The sequence below is a fragment of the Castanea sativa genome, chromosome 1 (assembly GCF_040712315.1).
Source record: "Castanea sativa cultivar Marrone di Chiusa Pesio chromosome 1, ASM4071231v1".
In the NCBI taxonomy this organism is placed as follows: Eukaryota; Viridiplantae; Streptophyta; class Magnoliopsida; order Fagales; family Fagaceae; genus Castanea; species Castanea sativa.
This window is the reverse complement of record NC_134013.1, coordinates 66,443,361-66,468,545: the sequence shown is the minus strand read 5'-3', so window position 1 is coordinate 66,468,545 and position 25,185 is coordinate 66,443,361. Positions and strand designations below refer to the sequence as shown.

Here is a 25,185-nt window from a genome sequence, read left to right as displayed (position 1 = left end):
CTGTGCGCGTACTGTGTGTGCACTGTGCACGTACTGTTCATGTATTTTTTTTAGCAATTTTTTATTAAAAATGGGTCCCGCAGCACTATTCACACATTTAAAAATTATTTTGCTACAGTGTTTTCAGTTTTCAGCAATAAGTTCTATCCAAACAGACCCATTCTATCACAATTGTAAACCAAAAAATAATTTTTTATTCTAATCTTTCCCTTTTCTTTCAACCCCTCTCTCTCTCTCTCACACAGAGCACGTCTCCTTTTTCTCTTTCACACACACCAATCACCATTTGCTCCTTCTTTCTCTCCCATACCTCTGTCGATGATCCATTTTCTCATCACTCCCTCTCTCACGGCGGTGGTGGCTCTGGTAAGTTGGTGGGTTTGCTTAGCGGGTTTGAGACTGAGGATCATGGCGGTAAGCTGTGAGTGGTGTTGGATTTGCTTCTTTTCTCTTTTTTTTTTTCCTGGTGGTGGTGGGTTTGATGAGTGTGGGTGTGGTTGGATTGATTCATGAGTTATGGCTCTCTCAATGATGGGTTTTGGCCGTGGGTATGGGTTTTGGCCGTGTGCATGGGTATGGCTGTGGGTATGGGTATGGTGGTGGTGGTGGTGGTAAGGGTTGCCATGGTGGTGGTGATTTTTGGTGGCCGTGGATGATGTTCATGGGTGTGGTTAAGTTGTGTTTTGGCCTCTTTTTTTTCTTTTTTTTTGTGGTGGTGGGTTTGTGACTAATGTGGTGGTGGTGGTAGTGGTGGTGATTTTTGGTGGCCGTGGATGATATTCATGGGTGTGGTTGAGTTGTGTTTTGGTCGTGGGTGATGTTCATGGGTTGCTTGCTAATGAGTTGTGTTTTGACTGTGAGTGATGTTTTGGCCGTGGGTGGTGGCGGTGGTGGGGGGGTTACCATGGTGGAGGTGATGGGTTTGATGAGTGTGGGTGTGGTTGGGTTTTTTCTGGTGTTGCTAATTGGTGTTGTGACTGTTGGTTGAGAGAGAGAGAGAGAGAGAGAGAGAGAGAGAGAGAGAGAAATAGTATAAAAAAAAAGAATTAAAAAAATATTTAGATAAAGTTGCAAAAAAAAAAAATAGAAGTTTGGAATGTTGAAAATAAATATGGTATAAATAAATAAATAAAATTTAAGACAGTAAAATAGAATTTTGTTTAGATATAGAATGTTAATGCTCTAAGTACTCACTTTGACGGATTTTTTTTTTTTTTTTTGCTGAATCACTTTGACGGTTTTAAGATAGAAAGAAAATCTATATTTATATTTTTGTACGATCAAACTCAGCCAAATAAAACAAGTGAGGGATTATTAGGTAGGCCTCCTATTGAATATTGTGGCATCGTGGCGTTGACTTGGAATTAAAAGATATATGTTAATATTAATATATTTGTAACTAACAAAAAGCAATTCGAATTTGAAGGGACTCACATGATGAATTTTGACCAAGTCTTTTGGCCAAATTTAGTTACAAAATTGACTGTAACTTAAGGTTACAAATTAAATTCACTTAATAAAATAAATATTACAAAAAAAATTTGAAAATATAATCGTTAACTTATATAGTCTTTACGCTCTTAATACACGTGTTAAATTTTATGTCAATCGGATATTATTTACTATATGATCTATAAGCTTATATTTTGTGCATAATTTTAAATTACAAAAACTTGTAATTTAAAAAATTTAGGGTAAACTACGTATTTGGTCTCTATCTTTTACATCATATTTCAATTTAGTCCCTAATCTTTCAATTGTGTCAATTTGATCCCTAACATTTTAGTGTCGTGTCAATTTAGTCTCTGCTATTATCTTTTGGATGGAAAAGTCTACGTGTCAAACGGTCTAAATAATATAAAAAAAATTTGCCACATCATTTGCCACCTGTCAAATCTTAAAAAATAATAAAAATAAAAATAAAAACTCAATAAGTGAGGGCTAAAAGAATCAGAGGTTACCTTAAGAGTTTTCACAAAAGAGTCAAATTGGAGAACTAGATATGGTGAACGAAACTGGGGCTCTGTATCTCCTTCTACCCAAAAATCTTCACAATTAAAAGGAAATCTTAAAGGTGAATGAAAAGGAAAACAAAAATATAAAATTTTTGTTAATAAAGGGTTGACCAAAAAAAAATATGGCAATGCACATGTCTTCCAACCGACCGAGGAGATGATAAATGAATCTTTTTGGGATTTTATGAATTTATGGCGTTTTAGAAGGCATTTTAGAAGAGTATTGATCTTGGCCCAAGTAAATGTTAAAGCCGGTAAAGCTCCATAATTTCTGTCATACACAAATCACGACAAAGACCAAACTTAGGATTACCAAAAAATTTTAAATCATCTCCTTGTAGTGTCTCACCTTTCTCTACAGAGGACCAAAACGTGAAGAACTCGTGACTTAGGGTTTTTTTTTTTTTTTCTGAGGAAAGGGATTTTTTTTTTTTTTTGGTTGATAGACGTGAGTTAGGGATTTTGATCCCAAAAGTTACTCACTTTCACTTATTTGTTGTTGTTTTTTTTTTAATTTAAAATTATGCTGACAAATTAATCCAGTTGGCAGTTGATGTGGGAATTATTTATTTATTTATTTAAACCGTTTAATACGTTAGACTTTTCCATCTAAAAGATAACGGCAGAGACTAAATTAACACAGTATTGAAAGGTTAGGGACTAAATTGACACAATTGAAAGATTAAGGACTAAATTGAAATATGATGTAAAGAACAGGGACTAAATACGTAGTTTACCCAAAAATTTATTGATACATAGCTATTGATCTTTAATTTTCTTGAAATTTTGCAAGCATGGAGAATATAAGAAGAAGATGTAATCCAAAGGTGGATTTGTCAAAATTCACCCCAATAAAAAAAATATTAAGTAAGTTTGTAGCCTAAGATTACAACTAATTTTTTTTTTTTCGAAAATAAAATTACAACTAATTTTGTAACTAAATTTTGTCCTTTGTTAAATCTAACCCCTTTCACAATCCAATGTCATTGATTACTTAATAAAACAATGCTTGTGTTCATTGGCAGAATTTAAGGCTGACCCAAATAGAGTTTTACTGCGAATTATTGACTATTGTGAGAGTTCAATGGTTGAATGTGATTTGTGGATAAGGAAAACGTGTTAATATTATTGAATATTGCGAGCACTGATTGTGATTTTTGAAGGAACGTTAACGCATGAGCTTTTATGAATTTTTTGGCCTATAAATATAACCCCAAAAAATAAAAGTTCCTTTTCACCTAACAAATAATGCGGCTCTTATTCACAAAGCTCATGTGGGTTCTTCAAACATCACAATAGCTAAAGGGTTTAAAATAATGTGAGAGTATGGTGAGTCAAACCACATGACTCGTGTACACAACGTCACACTCTTGATGAGTAGTAGATTGGCGTGCGTACGCAGCACGCTTGCCAACTCAGTGAGCGGTCCATCTCAACCATTGCTGGCATTTGTTCTTATTATGTTCTAAATTTGCTTCCTTTCAGATGTTTTTTAATTTTGTGAAGTAGTGAGAATTAGTTGTGTCCAAATGCAAATGAGTCCCTATATTTATAGTTATAGACAACCCATGCACCATTGCAAACAGACATATTTGTTAAATGAGCAAAATATATCTAATTCAAGAGTTACAATCATACTAAAAAATTATATCCCTCTACTGAAACAATACTACATCTATAAACTAACAAAATCTACCAAGTGGAGGCTATTGCATATGTAAGTGTAGGAGTCTAACGTCTAGCTTCCCCCCCTTAACATATTTTTGGATAAGTTTGCCCTCCCTTTGTAAGAGACAAGTTGAGAAAAACTAGCAGATAACTTAATAACGGACTCATAAGAGTGTTTTCTTTTTTGATAAAATATTATGACTCATGGAACTTTGATCTTTAGCAATAATTAATAATTAGAATTCAATTATATGAGGGACTCTTGTTGACTAATCCATTGGTTCTTGAGACTTTGCTATTGCTGCATAGTTTTAGAAGTTGACAAACACTCTGTTTCAAAGCCGTGTAACAAGGATGCTTTCAAGTTGGCATCCCTAGGGCTGTCCACGGGTCGGGTTTGTGCCCAACCCGGACCCGACCCGACTCGAATGCATTGGGTGGGGGAAAATTTTGACCCGCAACCGACCCGTATAGAGTTTCGGGTTTGGCAGTCGGGTCGTATCAGTTTCGGGTTCATATCGGTCAATTTCGAGTTCGCCGGAGTGGAGCGAAATCTAGCCTGGTTTTGGCCAAAATATTGCCAGATCTTGTCGGATCTAACGAGATCTGGCCAATATTTTTCTATATCTGTAAAGATCAGGTCGAAATCTTGATGGATTTGGCCAAAATCTGCCTATATCGTCAGATTTTAGAGTTTGGACTTACCTATTTTTGGCCGAAACTCGCGATTCCGACGAGGGAAGAACAGCTCATCGGGCGGGTCGGGTTCGTCGGTTTCACAGACAGCCAACCCGCAACTCGAACCGATGGTCTCAGGTCCTTGCGCCGGCGACCCACGTCCGACCAAAACCAAGCTTTGATCGGGCAGTTTCAAGTGAAGATGATCGGGTCTCAGGCGGGTTTTCGGGTCCGGGCAGGTCGTGGACAGCCCTAGGCATCCCTAGTTATTCAAAGCATTGAATGTAAAGTGAAGTTAGAGGATACCCCTATTAGCCAGCAAGATATGCTCTGAGCACTTGCAGCAGTGGAGCTAAATAGCTATATAGTTATTTTAGCTTTACCAAAACACCAAAAAGAAGCATGCAGCAGTGGAGCTAAATCTATATTTTTTTAGCTCATTGCTACAATGCACATCTATAGATAGATGTGCACTATTCATGAGAGCTAAAAAAAATTAATTTTTTATTTTATGTTCACATTACCTTTTTATTGGAGTGTTTTTATTGTAGTGAGATGTATTATTTTATTGTGGTTAATATATTATTTTATTGTGATGTTTATATTATTTTATTGTGTTGAAAGCTAAAATAGATCCACTGCTGCAGCATGTATATAGGTAAAATAGATATAGTAACTTTTGGTGGAGCTAAATTGCTAAATTTTTAGCTCTACTGCTGTGGATGCTCTAACCCTCTAAATCTTATGTATTAGCTTCATATTCAAAGGTAATTCCCTTGGTTTTAGCCAAAGTCATCTATAGCCAAGATTCCATCAGTTGAGAGCTTAGTCGGTTGAAGATGTTATGAGCGTTAAATCCAAGTTTCATTAAACTAGCAATGTTTTTATTTTTTATTTTCATTACATAAAGTCTTAATATTTTTATGAAGAAAGAAAAAACAAAACGCTCAGTGGGTCCTATTTATAAACTATTGTTTGGTATAATTTATAATTTACAATGAGAATAGTGGTATTTGAACTTGAGATATCTTTGATAAATTTTTCTTCTAATCTTATGTTTTTAATCTTGCCCCCCTAAACTCAAATTCTGACTCCGCCACTGAGTGCACTACATTATATGGTGTGATCACCATCACAAATACATACTAACATTGTGCATGGGTTAGATTAAAAAACTTCCTACCCAACATAATCCATAGCACCTCTAAAAGCCAAATCAATTTACTCAACACGTAAGGATTATGTTATATTGGGTCTTATTAGAAATAATGAAATAAAAAAAAAAAAGTTAGCTTTTCATTCAACTATTTAAGTGTATCATTTAATAAGTGAATAAAATTTTCACAATCAAGTATAAGATTCCAACTTCATTAAAATTAAATCTTACACTACCAAAATAAATTAAATTAAATTTTTTTAACCTCAAGCATTTTGGTTGTGTTGGGATGGATTGGGTTTATCATACAAGAGTTGTAGGACTTCATTGTCTCAAATATTGTTCTGGGCCCAATTATACAATGTAATAACAAAAATGCCTAGTCCAGCCCAACAAGTTAATAACAAAACGGCGCGTCGTAGTCTCTGTTGTCTTCTTGGGTGTGGGTCTTGAAATCCTTTTGAGAATCGGAGTGAGTCAGTCGGTCAGGTTAAAAACACACTGTTGTCTCTTCGCTTTTGCTCTCTCTCTCTCTCTCTCTCTTTCTCTCTCTCAAAACAAAAAGAAATTATGAATATGCTTACGGAGCTCGACGACGATACGGTGCGCACCATGTCCATTGGAGCTGTATTTTCAGACTTCGTAAGCTTTCTTCTTCTTCTTCTTCTTCGCTCTCCTTTAAGTTTAGCAATTGATAGTAAACTTGAACCGTGCCTTTTATATTGTTACAGGTTGGGAAGATAAATTCAATTGATTTTCATAGGAAGGAAGATTTACTTGTTACGGCCAGTGAGGATGATTCTGTGCGATTCTATGACATTGCTAATGCTAAGTCAGTTTTTTTTTTTTCTTCTTTTTTCTTTTTGCACACTCTTACATGTTTCAGCAATTTGTTTCTTTGTGTCAGGTTTAATGGCCTCTTATACCAATTTTGATGAGATATTGAAGGGTTGTTTGATGTTTAAGGGTTTAGGTAATGAAAAGTTTGGATCTTCAATTTGTTAAAAACAGTGAATAAACCTGAGAGAAAGACACTAAGCAATCACACCCTTATTGCTTAAATTAAGTTACAGTAATTTTATTATTAAAATCAATCGTACACTATCCATGTTATTGAGACTCAAAACACAAAGGGATGGCTCATTATAGAAAATTTGGAAATTATCAAATTGCCCCGTTTGCCGTTATTCTTGTAATCTTAATGAAAAATTTGATTTTGAACCAACAATTTTCTATGTTAAAGAATATAAAATAATAGCTAAAATAAAGTATGGATTGTGCCTAAAAAAGCTGCACATCAAAACTAGACCACTGATACTGAATTTTGGTAGTTACCCTTGTTTTTCATCAAACTCAGTAGTATTAATATCCTTTAGATGACTCTACCATGGAGTTCCTAAAATCTTATACATCCAATTTGAAATGCTCGGATTGGATTTTGCTACAATTATCAGTAATTTAAATAGATAGCATAATGGTGATGGTAAATGTCTGTTTAAATGTTGATGATGTGGCAAAATCCAATTCACCCATTTTTCAAGATAAATAGATAGGATTTTAGGAATTCCATGGTGGAATTACCGTAAGAACTCTAGAAAGTCCTAATCCTTTATAGCATATGGTATATGGGTTGATGATATACTTCTTTTTGTCCCTCAATTTGGCCTAACTTCAGTTTTTGTCTTCCAAATTTAAAACCTTGCAATTTTGTCCATGAGATAATTTAGTAGGTATCAATTTCTTCATTCCATCTGTACATCTGCCATCAACTTATTTCAGGCCACATCAACTTTTTAATGTACCATGTCATTTATCCGCCATGTATGCTATTTGTTCTTTTTCATAGTACATGCATGGGAGGATGAACTTTTAAATTTTATAGGGACAAAATTGTAACTTTTTAAATAGAAGGGATAAAAAATTAAACTTGGACCAATTTCAGACAAGAAAAGTATATTTTAAAGAAAATAAGAGTTTATAGATTTTATAAGATAGAGTTTTAATATGCTTAATTTTTTTCATAAGTAAAAATTTTATTAGAAAGGAAAAGGAAATGATGCATAAGAAGATGTGTACCAGCCCTTTTCAAAGAATTCAAATATATATAATATGCTTATTAACCTATGAGGATCAAACCATTTCTTTTTTACTCTTTTTTCAAATTTGATAAATGTTGATTGATCATTTATATCATTGTAGCTCTATGATTCAGAGTGTTATTTCCTATTTGATCCCTTTGAAATCCATGTTCAAAGTTGCAATTGGTAAAATATGGTTTTTTCTTTTTTCTTTTTTAAATTGGAGTACAATGCTGTCATTTGGACTAATGCTTATGAACTGCGTTGAACTTAGTGATATGTGTAGATGGATTGTTGTTCTTTTGCTTTATCACTTGGTTTTTCTGCATAAGATTTCACAATATTTGGTATCACCATCTGAGAATGTTATTGTTTGTGAGGATGATTGAATGAAAGAGACATTCAATCTTGGAACACTTCCCTTTTGTATGCAAATAGTGTTTTCATAAGCAATACATAACCAAGTGCAATGGATTTATTTTTCTACTATTAAACCAAATAATAATAACATTCGTTATGAACATCAGGTTGGTGAAGACCACATATCATCAGAAGCATGGTGCTGATCGTATATGCTTTACCCACCACCCTAGCTCTGTTATATGTTCTTCAAGATACAATTTGGAGTCCACTGGAGGTGAGTTTCTTAGTGTAAAGAGAAGATGGTTTGAAGTTCCTGTTTCAGTGGTTGTATGTGAGAACTGATATCGTTTTTCTTCCTTTTGGTTTAACTTGCCAGAATCCCTGCGGTATCTATCAATGTATGATAATCGGTGCCTTCGTTACTTCAAAGGGCATAAAGAGAGGTTTGGAACCCATGACTTAATGGTACTGATGTTTTATAATCTGGAAAGATGATTCAATAACTTTTATCTGTTTGTAAAAGAACATGCTCCTTATCATAAATGGTACATTTAGAACAGTATAATAGATTTTTTACCTTTTGGCAAGAAGCCACTTAGAAAATGATAAAGTTAGAAAGAATCAATACAAAGTATATGCATTCAAAGCCACTTCATCTTTTCGAGATTTGCTCAATATGTTTTAGAACATCTCCCCCCCCCCCCCCCAAAAAAAAAAAACCTCTCTTTCTGTCACAACCTCTTAATCTATTTGGCCTGTTTTATCAATACTGATATATTCCTGTATTTCTTTTGCTAGGTTGTGATATTGAATTGTTGATTATATTGTAAAATCTTTTGTTGTAGAGTCGTTTCCCTCTGCATGTCTCCAATCAATGATAGCTTCATGTCCGGTTCTCTTGATCACAGTGTTAGAATATGGGATCTTCGTGTAAATGCTTGCCAGGTTGGTTTCTTGTTTTTTATGATCATATGAAAATTGTGGGATGAATGCCAGAGAAGTAATCAAGAGAAGCTGAAATAATTACCAATAAGCTCTGCTTCTTTTCAATTATTTTTACTGGTTCCTTTGTTTCCTTTTTCCAATGATCTATCAAATGGCTTTTACTCCTCTTCAATAATGGGATGGAGGGTATGGTCACGAGTTCAAGGTCCACCAAGAGATAGAAGTTGGAGCATCCCTTAATTTGATCTGCATTTTCACATGTAAAAATAATAATAATAATAATAACAAAATAATAATAATAATAATAATAATAACAAAATAATAATAATAATAATAATAATAATAATAATAATAATAATATTTAAAATTTTAAAAAGAAAAAAAAAACTACAATTATGGTTTATGCTTACCATTATAGTTTTCAGGGGATTCTTCGCTTGCGTGGTAGACCTACAGTTGCATATGACCAACAAGGCCTTGTTTTTGCTGTGGCAATGGAAGGGGGTGCTATTAAATTGTTTGATTCACGTTCCTATGACAAGGTTCTTACATTACACAGAATGTTCTGATTCTCCATTTTCCAATATGTATGCAAAAACCTTAAATATCATTTTTCCAAATGCAGGGTCCCTTTGACACCTTTTTAGTTGGTGGAGATACTGCTGAGGTTTGTGATATCAAATTTAGCAACGATGGAAAATCAATGCTATTGACAACGACTAATAACAACATATATGTTCTTGATGCATATGGAGGAGAGAAGGTTGACCACCCAAATTCACAAATTTTTTTTTTTTGGTCATAAATTTAGCTCATTGCTAGTGTTGTATTTGTGATATATACACTTAGTTTATTTTAACTTTTCAATCTTTCCCTTGTGCAGCGTTGTGGGTTCAGTTTGGAACCATCTCCAACTGCAAATATAGAGGCAACATTTACGCCAGATGGCCAGTACGTGGTCTCAGGTATTTAATTACAATATTTTCTGTACAAAGTCACACATAGCATCTAGTCCATGTTCAAGTTTTTCTCATCTACTCATTTTACTTCTGACTTACCTAAATATGCTTTCCAAAAAGAGAGATGAACAATAGAAATTGCATTGTCTTTTATATGTATAGAACTATAAACTTTGTTTTCTTTCTTAAATACTAGAATGATTATTCAATACCAATTGTAAATATTTATCATTGGAGTTTTCACAAACTAACCATTACAATGAATTGTAATAGTTCTTTGTTGCCCATATTGTTCCGTGCCAGACCTTACTTTTTATATATATATATTGCTTCCAATCTTAATACTTTGTAGTTTGCAGCCCACGTAATTCTGCCCCAATCCTTAATAACCTTATTCTGAGAACATTTATCTACATGTTTTTCAGGAATTGGATGGACTTTTAAGTCATTTTTCACAGATAACTTTTGATAGATGACCATACATCAAATTTGATTTTAGCATCAATGATTTCTTCTTCTTATTCTTCTTTCTGGACTTTTAAGTCATTTTTCACTGATAACTTTTGATAGATGACCATACATCAAATTTGATTTGAGCATCAATGATTTCTTCAACTTCTTCTTTTGTTTTTTTTTTTTCTTTTTTTTTTTGCAATTTAGTAAAGCTAATCAGATGCAAATTCCATTTTGATTTTTCATCTGTATCTTGTTGCGGGCATCAGAACTAAGCTTAATTTTTTCTCTCTTTTAAGGCTCAGGAGATGGAACCATGCATGCTTGGAGCATAAACAGGCGAAATGAGGTATCAATCTGTTTTAATTTCTGCCTTATGGAGTTCTTTTGATAAAACTTGTGCATGGAAATGCAGGATCCCCATCTATCACATAGAAGTGCATATAACACTTTTTAGGAACTTAATATTTTGTTTAGAGAAAATCTAGGACACAACAAAATCTCACAACATTTTCACATCACCCTTATTTTGAGTTATCGTGTGTCAGAGATTAATATTTTTATTTCATTTTGAACTGTGGTGGGTTGACACCTCAACTTCTTGTGAGATTTCATTGTGCCTGTAGAAGAGAAAGATTGTCTCTTTTGTTGTTCATAAGTCGAGCACTACAGGATGAATGATTCTCCAAAACCTTGCGCTCAATTGATTTGGTGGGTTAGGATAATTATTAAAACCCCTTTTATGGTGTCTTGTATGGTCTTGAGATCAATAGCCCCTAAACTGGAGAGTTGCTTTATTTTTGGACTCAAGGGGAGTTCATTAATAGTGGATACAAAAGGCTTTACCTAAGATCGTTCTTTAGGGATCAAAAAACTCACTTATACTGCTTATGTGATAAATATCTACCTAGGTATAATGGCGAATCTACATGCATTGTCTTGTGAGCATTTGATATCATTAAATTTCTTTTTAGTGGAAACCCTTGTAACAAAATAAAATGTTTTCTGATGATATGCAATTTATAAGCACAGGATACTCCAAAACCCCCAACATGTCCTTGTCAGACACAAGTAGGACATGGACATTGCTAAGAACACTTCTGCATGTGAAACATTATCGAAAATTTTCATTGAAAATTTTCAAGAATGATCATGTCGTGTTTCCTTGTCATGTCAGTGTCAGCGCTTCGCGACCTATGTATGCAATTACGTTGCAGAAATCCTAGTTCACTTGGTCCTGATATCCATTCTTTTCAAATTGATTACAACATGCTGTTGGATCACCACAATGAGCAATGCTCAAATATCGTATTGACTAACCCTTGTTTTACTTGAGTTTGCAGGTGGCAAGCTGGAACAGCCACATTGGTGTGGCATCGTGCTTAAAGTGGGCTCCTCGTAGAGCCATGTTTGTTGCTGCATCAACTGTTCTCACGTTTTGGATACCCGACAATTCCAAGTTAAATGCTGACCCTGCTTCTGCTTCTGCTTCTATATCTATGGACACTGAAGCTCCAACCCAATCCGAACTTACATCTCAATGAGCCCCCCATCCCCATTTTTCATCCCCTGCTTAAATCACAAACTGTCTGTAACTACGGCGGTTTTGTATTAGTATTTATTTTTATACTGCCTGCAGTTAAAAAGTTTTGGTCTTGTCCCTGTTATTTGATGCTACATCCATATATTCTGGAAATTTTGTGTTCTCAACCATCTCAAGGGAACATATATGCCATGGGTTTTGTTTGGTTGGTTGTCTTAGCAAAATATGGGGGCAAAATGCAAAAAAGAGCCGGGGATGACAGACTTCGTGTGCTATTAGAATTGTTCACACTGAGCCATCCCTCATTTCTATTAACTCAAATTGACAAAAAAAAAAAAAAGTATCCTTGTCCTGTGTCATGCACAGGACCATTTTCTTTCAATTATAATTTATATAGCAGAATTTAGCTGTTCATTATATTTAAAATGATTTAGGTTACACTGATTAATAGAATTAAAAACCTATAATATAAAAAAACCTAATTAATAGAATTTAAATGAATTTAGTGGACAATTGCTTATAACGGGTAAAACCCCAGAGGGTTTTATTGCAATCAACAAACGCTGTGGCCAGAAATGTGTTTTGAGGCAATGCAGCCTTAAATTTGTTTTGGAACCCAACCTAAAGAGATTCTGGCCTCTATTAATATCAAGTACCAGAGAAGCGCTTATAAAGAATTGCTAAATGGGTGCACAACTGCTTGGTCATCATATGTGTTTATATACTCTAAACTACTGACGCCCTATTCTCGAACCTTAACTTCCCTTCAATGTATATGCCTGTCACTGTCTCTATCTCTACCTATCTCTCTTTCACTTCACTAGCTTGGACTGCCGGACCAAGAACCGCGATTTTAGTGATTTGTGCTTGTCACTCCAAACACACCTAAAAATGTTTTCAAATGAAAACACTTGAAAACACTTTTAAGCGAAACATATAGAACATTAAATAATGGAGTAATAATAAACAAAAACAAACCAAATTCTCAAGAGCACTTCAATTCCAAACTTGACAATTACATAAAACAAACATTAAACAAACATGTGCATCTACACAACAAACATAAAAACATTATTTCTTTTCCATCTCTCACATCTTCACTTCTCAAACCATTCTCTCTTTCTTGATCTTTCTTTCTTTTTCCAAGTTGTAAGATGTGACTTCACAAGTTGAAAACCTCGTGCCTCTCATGTCCTCCTCCTCTCTTGGGCCTTGCTCTCAATTTCTTGGCCCACCTCCTTAGTCTTCATCATAACCCAAGAGAGTGATGAAAGCCCTGTCAACCCAAGAGCTTCAGCACACAAAAACCCAGTAACAGCTAGGCCTATAACAATGGCAGCTGGGACAAGAACTGAGCTGAAGATGATGAAGAGTGGGTGGACACAGCTAGCCCAATAACACTACAAAGGAGTGTCAAACCAGAAAGTGCAAACAGTGTCCCACCCACAGGGAGGAGAGCAAGGACGACTGCTAGAACTTGAACTTTAATTGTTTGCACACCCCTTTGTTGATAATGGGACTTCATGCCACCCTCATATTGGTGTTGTGGGTGGACTTGGAGCTGGTGTACTGGACGATCACGCTCAGCCATGGTTGAGTTCTTTTGATTCGAGTGTGAGAAAAGATGATCAATGGGTTTTCTCAAAATATAAGATAGATTATAGCGGTGGTGTAAAAGATGTGGGATTGTGGTTTAATATATATAGAGAGGCGGAGGGTGTGAGTTTTGGACACGTATTTGTGACATGGTGAGTAAGGGCTTTGCATGAGGAACAAGTTTCAAGGTGTCTTCTGATGAGGAACATAAACCAAAATATTGAAAAGAGGGTTTAATTTAGGTGGCATTTTGGTATGTATCATGTTGCCACATTTGTGTTTGTTTGTTATGTAAGATTGTTGTGTTATGTCTGAATTCTAATGCTTGCAAACAAGTGGGTTTGGTCCCCATTACTAGAAGAATAGGCATGGAGCATCATTTTTGTTTTTTTGTGTGGGTGGGGTGATGAGTCCACACCAAAGACTCCATTTTTTTATTCAAAAAAAAAAAATCTAATAATAAATGATTTTATGTTGTTTTAAAATTATCCTTGGTATCAAACACAAATGCCAGGGGACTACAATAATAATATTCTAAATCACTGCTTTGGGATATGGTAGTTTTAATTTTTTAAATATCTTTTTGGTAATTTTTTAAAAAAAAAATTCTTAGATCAAGATCTTTACATGTTTCATGAGATAGTATGGTAACATGAGAATTTATTATATACGTTACCACCTAAGTAGGTCGCAATAAGTTGTTGTCTATTAAAGACATGAACATTTAAATTCAAGGTATTTTGACAAACAATTTATCAGTTTAATTTAGTATGAAACAAACTTCTTGTTCACAATTGTTATTTCTAATATACAGCAAAATTTAGCTCCATATAATTTTTTTTTTTTAATCTTAATAGTAGTTTCTCTTATTGCCTTCTAGCTTTGAGTGTTTGGTACGCTAAATGATGTCTTCATGAGTTAGAATTCTTGCTAAACCATAGGCAATTAAGACCGGTAAATAGACTAAATAGTAATGGATTCTCTTATATGAATGATAAAAAGGTGTGTTGTAGCACTATTAGAAGAAATGTTTTAAGAGCCTTAGGTTTTTGAAAATGTATTTATGAATATGCATGGATTTCAGACTAATTTTAAATAAAAACAGTAACTTCAATCATAGTTATTTATATCAATACAAATGGTATTATTTATATTACATGACGCAATATCATCAATATATTAGATGTGGTTAAAAATACTTAGTATTTTCTTTATATATAAAAAAACCTTGGACAGTGGATTTAATTAAAATGATGAAATTTTTCTTCGAAAAGAAATTAAAATTAAAATAATGAATATGTCTTTGCATATTTTACTCTTTTCACACGGCTTAAAAATGAAACGAAGTCAAATCATTCTCTTTAATACAGCCTTTTAAATCATTCTCTTAAATACAGTTTTTTAAATCTTCAAATTTTTTTTCTTCATAATTTCAAAAAAAAAGAATCCCTATTTATTTTCACCTCACCACAATAACCAATGCCAATTTATTTTTACTTAAAAGAGACTAGGCAAGTGGGTATATTATATAGCGGTCCAAATCCAAAATGGTAGATCCATTTCGGGTCAAAGGAAAGTGCTTTACTTTTGTGGGCTTATGACTTATGAGGGTGTTGTTTTGGGTTTTTTTTTTGGGCTTACAAAGGCCTAAAACGCAATAGATTAGGTGCCCGTTTAGTATAACATAGTGTTTTTTTTTTTGTTTTTTGAGAGAAATAGTTTATAATCTTTAGTTTTTTAAATAAAAAATTGGCTGTTTGAAAAAATTAGAGTACATAGAAAAAAGTGAGATTTAAAAAAATTTTACCTTGAAAAATTTTGGTTTCAAAACAAAATATCAAACAAACACTAGATAGTGCTAAAAACTTAAAACAGCTCAAAAGTTGAAAATACATGAGTTTTTTTTTTTACCCCCATTTTTTTTTCAAGTTTTAAACCCTAAGCCCTTAATCTCAATCTTAAGTCTTAACCCCGAGTCAATTTTATTTGACTTTTATGTAGATCATCATCATCAGAAGAATGGCTTTTGATTTTGTTGTCAATGGACAAAACTTTATTGAAGGGGATAAGTGACAACGTCAATATCCCTGATTTAAAGTCAATATGAATGAACAATGATTTGACTTTAGGGGAAAAAAGTTTTATAACGATACATTTACCTCCTTGCATGCATTTGTTGATACATATAGATGCATACATATTATGCAAGTACACAACACAAACGTATTATTTATATACTTAAGACCAATATAGACTCTCAAAAATAAAATAAAAAATAAAAATAAAAATCAATTTAAAAGAAGAAGAAGAAGACCAATATAGACAACAAAATGTCACTCTTGTAAATACCAAGCAGCATTTTAATGTAAAAAAATAAAAAAGGAAGAGAACATATACATCATGTTTATTTGTTAGGCTTTTATTGTATCGTGCATATCACATTTAACATATGTTGATATCTTTGATTGACTAAAATCAATGAATATTAATCATCCTTGATTGTAGTCCAATCAAATGATGATTCTCTAGAATCAACTTTAGTTCTTATATATCTTATACTTAGAGTTTATTGTTAAAAAAAATCAATTCTAAATAGTAAGATATAGTTGCCAAAGGCTTTTCGTCGTGGATGTAAGCCATTAGGTTGAATTATGCTTATTTTTTTATTGCTTCCATTTTCTTTTTCTAAATCTTTTATTTAACAATATATATGAACAAACCATATTGAAGATTTTTTTATAGTCAAAATTTCATTTATAATGCTCATGCAATGATTTTTAATAATTAGATAAATTTCATATACAACAAATGTCATTCTTTTTTGTTCAACTCGTAAAATGATTAAATTATAACATATAAATATAAAATGTTAAAGTATAACTTGAAAATCATAACAAATTATGGAGTTTATTGTATAATTATTTCCAAATTTTCTTACTTTTACACTCATTTTTTTATTAAAAAATTGCTACAAAAAAAAATTTTGAACTCCCAATACTTTTGAAATTTATTTTTTGATTTGTTTCTCTTCAATTAAAACTTTTTCTTCTTTATTTTTTTTTTCCTTTTATAATTTGGCAATCTTAAAAAGCATGGATAAAATAGGAAATATTTTCTTTCTACTTTTCTTATAAAGTTTGACATATAAAAGAGACACAATAGTATATAATAAAAAATAATAATAAAAAGATTAAAAAAAAACAAAGAAAATGAGGAGAGAAAAAAAAAAAAATATATATATATATATATATTAGGGTGGGGAGAGGGGAGGAGGAAGGTTGAGATTTTGGTAGGCTAGGGGCAAGGGCCCACTCCCCCCAACCACCCCTTGGAATCACATTTGGGTACATGGTAAGAGCTTAAAAAAGAGAATAGCGTATATATTCAATGAATACATATATATATTCATGTCACCATTCTCCTCTCCTCTCTTCTCTATCAAAACATAGGGTAGTTCATTTTTTCAACCTTCTAGGATGATCTTTTGTTCACGTCTTACTTCTAACCTTCATTGAATATTACTGTAGTTTTACCTTTAAACATGAACGTATATATTCATGTCACCATTCTCCTCTCCTCTCTTCTCTATCAAAACATAGGGTAGTTCATTTTTTCAACCCTCTAGGATGATCTTTTATTCACGCCTTATTTCTAACCTTCATTGAATCTTACTGTAGTTTTACCTTTAAACGTGAACGTATATATTCATGTCACAATTTTCCTCTCTTTTTTCCTCCACCGAAAAAGAATGGGTAGTTCTTGTTTCAAACCACCAAAACATAGGTTTTTTGTCCACATCATAGATTTATAAGGGAATTGATTCTCTCACACTCCTTGAATACCTTCCATACACATCACCCCATTTTAAATGTGGATGCCAATAGCAAATGGGGACAACATACACGAAATTTTTGGACTTTATATGTAAGAACTAAGGGGGAATGGCCCACTCCCCTAATGACCCTTGGGTATATGGTAAGAAATTAGAAAAGTGGAAAATGTATATATTCATGTCAGCATTCCCCTCTCCTTTCTTCTCTATTAAAACATAAGACATCTTTTTTTTCGACCCTTTTAAGATTATCTTTTTATCACACCATACTTCTAGCCATCATTGAATATTGCTATTGTTTTACCTTTGAACGTGAATGTATATATTCATGTCACAATTTTCCTCTCTTTTTTCCTCCACCGAACAATAGGGTAATTCTTGTTTCAGCCCACCGAAACATAAGTCTTTTGTCTACTTGATATTTATAACAATCACTTAATACTGTTATCATTTTACTTTTGAATTAGATGGAAAAGATGATATTACACCTCAATTTTAACCAATAAAAAGAAAAACAAAGAAATATCTTCATTCTCCCTTAATGATTATCCGTTGAAAATCTTAAATTTATAAGGGCATTGATTTTCTCACACTCACTGTATATCATTTGTACACATCACTTATTTCACGTTTTAGATGTGGATATCATGCATGAAATTATGAACGTTATGTGTAAGAACTAAGGGGGAATGACCCACTCCGCCAACGACCCTTGGGCATATGGTAACAACTTAGAAAAGAGGAAAATGTAATATTCATGTCACCATTCCCCTCTCCTCTCTTTCCTATCGAAACATAAGGTAATTCACTTTTTCAACCTTTAAGATGATCTTTTTGCCCACACCATACTTCTCACCATCATTGAATATTACTATAGTTGTACCTTTGAACATGAATGCATACATTCATGTCACAATTTTCCTCCACCAAACGATAGAGTAATTTTTGTTTCAAGTTTCAACTCACCGAAACGTACATCTTTTGTCCATGTCATATTTATAACAATCACTTAATATTGTTTTAATTTTACTTTTGGATTAGATGGAAAAGATGATATTGTACCTCAATTTTAACAGATAAAAATAAAAACAAATAAATTTCTCTCTTATTTCTTCTTTCTTAGGATTATCTATTGGAAATCTTAGATTCATAAGAGCATTGATTTCCTCATATTCCTTATTGTACATTATCCATATACATCACTCATTTCACCTTTTAAACATGGACAGAGCGTAAAATTATATACGTCGTATGTATAAAATGTAAATCACATGGACAAATGTCGGAGAATAATTACAGAACTCATAATAATAAGTTTGAAAATGTCCAACATAAACACGAAATCTTATCATCACATCCACATGTCTAATTGATCCCTCAATGGCACGTCCAATCTCACTCTCCATCCCTAGCCACATCCTCTGAACTCTCTTTATTCCATGAAAGCCAAAGCTCGTGTGAGAGTCCTTCAAATCCGGCCGCTGTCGACCACAATAGAGGCCTATGCCATGCAGTTGAGCAGTCGTGTGGTTCAATTCAAATATAGGTCTATTGAAGAAGTTGAAGTTGTGTTGAATGAATGTCGTCCCTGATTAAGACTTGGGCATGTGCACAAGCTCAACTGGCTTTGCGCAATGTCTAATCAATCAATCACCTTAGATTGCAACTTTAAGAGAGAGAAGAGAGCACGTCTTGGTCTTGGTTTTGGACTACACTTTTGGGTCATTTTTACCCTTTGGGCGGTTGTGTGGGGATGGCCCATAAATTGGAGAGCGATAGACATGACCTAGGACTCATTGTCTCAGATTAAGACATTCCAAATGCACAATTCTGTTAGTGTTTTAAGCGTATGCAGTGCGCGTGCTCGTTCTTGCATGAGAAAGAGCGACATAAAGTATCTTTCTTGTCAATATGTTCATCTACTCTCTCTCTCTTTCTCTATCCCCATGTATATCTTACTTTATCAATTGAAAATTGTTATTCCCGCAACTATTATCATAATAATTATTGGGTACACCAAATGTGAATGAACAATGATGAAAGATTAATGTTATATAATTAATGCCAAACTGGAAGATAACAATCTTTAATGCTAAATATAGGTTTAGCAATTTTTTTTTTAAAGAAAGAATAGCACTCTCCTAAAATTCTCAATTATCTAATGAAATAATTCGATAGCATATACACAGTCTTGACTCTTTTGTCCCAGCCTCATTGTTTTCATTCTGAATTATATAAATTTGTTTAACTAATCACTCCAATTGGATTAAATTGATGAAACCGAAAAGGTGTCTTCTTACAATTAGCTAGGTTAGAAAAGAGTTTATATTGGATATGCATGATATCTTTATTCTTTTCGCTCCCCAATTTAAATTATATATAAATATATAAGCTAATAAACTAATAAACTAATAAATAATAGTTAAATTCAAATGCGTGCTTAATCATGTTCTTATTGTTAAGGAGGCTATCACACTAAGATTAATGTGTGCTACTCCAGAAGTTGGGGGAGGAGGGTTACTGCATTTTTCAAGAGGTTAGAAATGATAAATAATAAGATAGATTATATTACCCTTCATCTAAATTTGTCAAAATACACTCCTATTAACGTTTGTATAATTGAAACTTCTTCCTTTTTAAGGTTTGTATAAATGCAACATTAAAGTTCATAACTTCTCAAAATGTTATTTAATTCACTAACATAATGTTTCTTTTTTAAAGAAGAATTTTACCTTAATTATATGTAAATGAAATGACACGTGGGTTCCAGTTAGCTCAACTGGTACAGTCTCTGATAGTTATATAAGAGATCAGAAGTTAAATCCCCACCTACACTAAAAACCGATTGGTGTCTTGGTCCGATAATAAAAAGCAATTATCAGAAGTGGACGCCATAGGTTGAAACTCTCTAAAAAAAAAATGACACACTCCTCCTTTGAGGTTTATGGAAAAACAATACTCCCCACTTAGGTATGTATAAATTAATAGAACTCTTTTTAAAAAATGGGATATTCCGATAATAAAAGCCTAATTGTTGCCTTTATACAAACTTCAAGGAATAGGAGTTTTATTTCATGTTACATTTGAGAGGAGTGATATTTTGTAAAATGTTAGAGGAGGTTGGAATAATTTCTCCTAAATAATACTATTATAAAGGGTAGAGGAAGTCAAAGGTTCAATATCCAATTATGATTCGCAGCAAGGGATTTTTATGCCCTTATCACATGGGAGAACAATACTTGTATGGATCCTATATGGATAGGCATCTGTGTGACTTACTGCTTCAGACAATGACAATGTTATAATGAAAAACTTGAATTTAACGAGCAAAGATTACACATATTATGTATAGTTTTAAAATATAATTTTAGAAAAGTCAACACATTTGCAGTGTCACTTTTTCTCTGTCCTTGAATATTGAAAATCATATACTGAATTGAAGCAAGTTGTAAGGAGCCTGAAGATTTGATGTGCCAAAAGTTAAGAATCTCATTACAGTTTCCACTGGTTCACACTTAGGGCCTATGAATGAGCGTGGACAAAAAGGATAACCTATTAGTTGGATGAGATGTGTGTTTCCTTTTTCCCTTTCTATTGTCACTTGATAAATTATTTGCATTATAGCTGGTTAAGAATTAACTAGATTATAAATGTCCATTTATAGTCCATAGAGCATGTCTCTTAAAGATAATATAACAAGTACATTTATGATTTGTTGCATAAGTAGGGTTTGAGGCGCATAATTTGCATCAGCTTCCTTAACTATAATTGTATACCAAGCTGATGTGTATGATGTAACTACTTGTGCTACCCTGTACATGATGTCATTGGAACATTAAGAAAGATTTTAGTTTCTTAGTTAAGATAATAATGTCATAAACCAATAAGATTCTAGAGGCCTACTGATAAATTACTGGCCCAATTATGCAGTGCCAAGTGCCATGGACCATTGAGCTATAAGTTTGGTGGTTAAATAAACTATGTTAGGTTGGTGGCCTCAAAACTGAAGAGGACCCTCAATCATTATCATAAGCTATGGGCATACGTAGATATAGAACTTGGGTCTTCAGAATTGTTTTGTTTATTAAGAGAAGTGATAATATAATCTTCTGAATCCGAAGGACAGCTATAACTGAGCTAAAGAAAAAGTTGGAACATATTCGAGAAGAAACTATACATCAAAAAATAAAAATAAAAAATAAAAAAAAGGTGTACCCAATGCACAAAATTTTTACTTATATGGGGTATTGGAGAGTTAATTGATAGGCAAGCTGATTACTGGACTTGAGTCATAACATATCACTTGGAAAGATAGGCAAAAAATAAACAGAAAATTCCTATGTACATGCTCCAAATAATACTCAAGCAGTGAACAAAATTATCCAAGCATAGATTACACCAAGAGCTTTACATAGAAATCTTCCCATATGCTACACCAAAAACTTGACTATGATAAGTTGCTAATTTCTCAATTATGAAAAGTTTAGTAGCATTCAGTAGTCGTACCCCATATTCTGTGTAGAGGGGTTTCACAACCTAGCATACCATGTTCCCTTTTCAATAGGAAAACTTAAATTGATGTCCTAAGATAGTCATAGGTACATAAGAATGACACAATCCATCTTACATTACATGTTACCATCTCCTCCTCTCTCATTGCTGTCCTCACCAGGCTCATTATTCCATGGAGAATAATGATAATACATACCAGAATTTTGACCAAAAGAACCTCCTCCATGATTCATATTCCTTCTTCCAAACTGGGATGATGTAGGCATTTCATTGGCATTGCATGCATAACGGATCAAGTCTGCATTTGTGGCATCCAATTCCTTCTGGAGCCTAATGACTTGCCTTTGTAGGACTGAGATGGCTCCAACACAACCATAGACTGGATCTTTTATCCGTGCCTCGGCTTCATAGGCCAGAGAGTTTACAGCATCCTCTCTCTGATGAGGAGCGACTTCATTGAGAAGCTTACTAACATTGCTTGCACCAAATATTTTGTGAACATTGGCAAATTTTTGTGGCTCTTCAGGTGGAAAATATGGTGCAAAAATGCAATCTGGCATGCACTTTCTTCTTAAAAATTTACAGGCAGCACAGGGAGAATTGGAGTAGCTAGAAGAAGAGGCCATATAAATATTTCACCTGCAACAAAAAATCACCCATCTGATCCATCAAGCAGTTTTACTGCAAATTCACTTGAAATTGGAAGCCATATATAAGTTTTCTTCTTGTTTTTTATTTTATTTTTGCAATTTCCTTTTAAGGAATAACACATTCACTTTTCATGTAAATTAAGAATTTTCCTTAAGAATATATATTCTGAGTTCTGACATAGTTGAACATGACAAAACCTTTTCCTTTTTCCTGAATTTAACTTGGTGATTTTCTGGGACAACACAACTAGGGTTAGTACCACTCTACCACTTGTCTATATATATAGGTACCTAAAAATCTACTGCTATCTTCTTTTCAAAGTTCTTTTACTTTTTGCCTGCTAAGCTGTTTTACTTGAACATGAGTACTACTACTTTATGAACATTACATCTTGAATGTTGATAAACAGCCCCCCCCCCCCCCACCTCCCTCTCTCTTGCTTTTTATTTTTATTTTTATGACAAACAAAAAAAAACTAATTAATATGACACATGAAGACAAGGATGGTTTCCTGTGTTAGGATTCTCCTGAATTTGGTCAACAGTTCCTAAATTCATACAATATGCTTGTCCTTTGAATCTCTCTCTCTCTCTCTTTTTCTCTCTCTATGTGCTTGTACAGTTGTACCTCCTCCACCTCAACCACCACCACAGATTTAAAGTCCTGGATTTCATGGAAATTAGTTTACACAGCCTAGCTACCACATGTGAATATCCCTTCTCTCTCTTGGGTTTCTTTTTCTATCTTTTAATATAAGCCAATAGAGCATAGGAACTCAGCCATGTAATTTCAACCTTTTCCTTTTGTAAGAACTCTCTACCTATCAAATTCCATAAACCAAAACCCTGGATCAACTTCTATAACCCAAAAATTCAAGCAACATTCTATTTTAAAAGAAAGGAAAATTAATTATAAGAAAATTAATATTAAAAATTATAATAGAGAGGCTGCACCTATATTTATTTATGTACTTACCTTTTTGTGTTGATTTCTATGGTCAGAAAGAATACTATTACCTTTTCTTTTCCTGCTGTCTGTGTAAACTCTTTCAAGATCTATTCTTTGATATTCCCAAGGAAAAAGATGTTGCTGCAGCCATTGGGAGAGATTAAAATCCCTTTGTTGGGTTTGAGTTTAAAGGAGGAAAACCCTAGTTTAGTTGCAGTTCAGATAGAAAGAGAGACTTGCAAATACATTGACAAAAGGTGATAATAAGAGAAAAAAAAGGAGGCAAAGAGCATTTTTCAGTGAGGAGGAACGGAAAGCAAAAGACAAGAGCAATAAATGGGGCTACAAGAAAAGAAGGATGACTATGACACTGCCTTTATAATAATTATCAGACACTGTTCAGCTTAAGTTGAAACTTGAAACTTGTCCCAGTCACATTCACACATTAATACTCATATATATATATATATATATATATATATGTTACATATCTCTTTAAATACAAAATATTACATGTATATCGTGGTTTTTTATTTGATTTTTGAAATTCTCTATCACTCTAAAAGAGCATCTAGAAAAACATGTACTTTTTCAGATACATAAGAGAATATATTGTGACCAAAACCCTAATAACACTAAGGTGTTCATGGAATATAGGGTGTACTCTCTAAAAGATTATAAACTTTGTTCCTGCTAGTTTAATTTATTGCACCAAAATGCATTCATATATCCAAGTATATTATTTGGCAAGTAATTGTATTGTTTCAAGATCAATATGCAACATGAATTTGTTGTTCTTAATTTGCTGCACTGGAAATAAAAAATCAAGTAAACCCAGTCAAGATCATAACAAAGAGAAGAAAAAAATCATGCTTTAAATCCTTCAACTTTTTCTATATGCGGCACTCAATTATGGCCTCTCTTATCTCTTTCTGGGGCACACTTTAGGGTTCATTTGTTTAAAGATGTGGTAGGAATAGGATACACGCCCAGCCCTCTCTGAAATATTTTACTGTTTGAGTTCAATTATTGAGTACCAGTATCAACAGGAAACTCCGAAAGGTTTACTATTAGCTTCCATTATTGAATTCAGTAATAAGCATGGACACAGTACACTGAATCATTTCAGTGTAGTTACAGACAAACGTGACTGAAATACAAGGACGGACACCAATTAAATAAGGTTGGGTCTATCACATTTTCACTTCTCAACTAGCTCTGAACTCTGAAATATTTGATTGTCCCTTGTGACCCAAAAGCCACAACTTAAAATGTCATCAATAATTTCCATGATTTAACCTGAAGATCTGTGATTTGACGAGTATAGTGCTGATAAGATCAAAATTCTTGATTGCAAAAGAATATTGCAGAAATCCTAACAACATTTGAATAAAAAAATAAAGATGCACCAGCACTTATTTGAACTCTCTCACTAACAAAGTAAATGGGTATGGAAATTTTATGTAAAAAGTGAGGAATCTGCCATGTTAATAGAAGTGTAAGATCATAGTGTATTCTTGAATGCTCATGTGAACACACATAAGTCAAAGATTAAGTTTTGAAGTGAATTTTGTTAACTTGATTGATAAAGTATATTATCATTAAATAAGAAATCTACTATTGAATAATGCCTACTGCTTACATCAAAAATAAAAGACAAAAATCAATTGTTGTCTAATAAAGAATCTAGGGTTGTAAACTTCAAACTCTTTTTATACAAAAAATCAATTAGTATCTTAATCTGATGTGATAAAAAATCATATTTACATAAAAAAATAAGAAAACCAT

At 33.2% G+C, this 25,185-nt stretch overlaps 2 protein-coding genes across 3 annotated transcripts; one reads left to right on the top strand and one right to left on the bottom strand.

Annotated features, from left to right (window-relative positions):
* Window positions 1-5,959: 5,959 nt before the first annotated feature.
* LOC142643272 (protein ANTHESIS POMOTING FACTOR 1) lies at window positions 5,960-12,028 on the top strand. The gene is made up of 10 exons (XM_075817819.1): window positions 5,960-6,159; window positions 6,249-6,349; window positions 8,123-8,232; window positions 8,335-8,401; window positions 8,804-8,903; window positions 9,329-9,445; window positions 9,529-9,666; window positions 9,787-9,868; window positions 10,615-10,664; window positions 11,659-12,028. Exons 1-10 carry the CDS (start codon window positions 6,088-6,090, stop codon window positions 11,857-11,859), a joined length of 1,038 nt encoding a protein of 345 aa, XP_075673934.1. The 5' UTR covers window positions 5,960-6,087; the 3' UTR covers window positions 11,860-12,028.
* A 9,627-nt stretch (window positions 12,029-21,655) lies between these two features.
* LOC142622534 (LOB domain-containing protein 25) lies at window positions 21,656-23,603 on the bottom strand. 2 transcript variants are annotated; one of them, XM_075796022.1, is made up of 2 exons: window positions 23,466-23,603; window positions 21,656-22,437 (listed from the first exon to the last, which is right to left on the bottom strand). In XM_075796022.1, exon 2 carries the CDS (start codon window positions 22,422-22,424, stop codon window positions 21,915-21,917), a length of 510 nt encoding a protein of 169 aa, XP_075652137.1. In that variant the 5' UTR covers window positions 22,425-22,437; window positions 23,466-23,603; the 3' UTR covers window positions 21,656-21,914. The 2 variants fall into 2 exon arrangements, with proteins under 2 accessions (XP_075652137.1, XP_075652138.1); XM_075796023.1 differs by having other exon boundaries at window positions 23,425-23,561.
* Window positions 23,604-25,185: the final 1,582 nt, after the last annotated feature.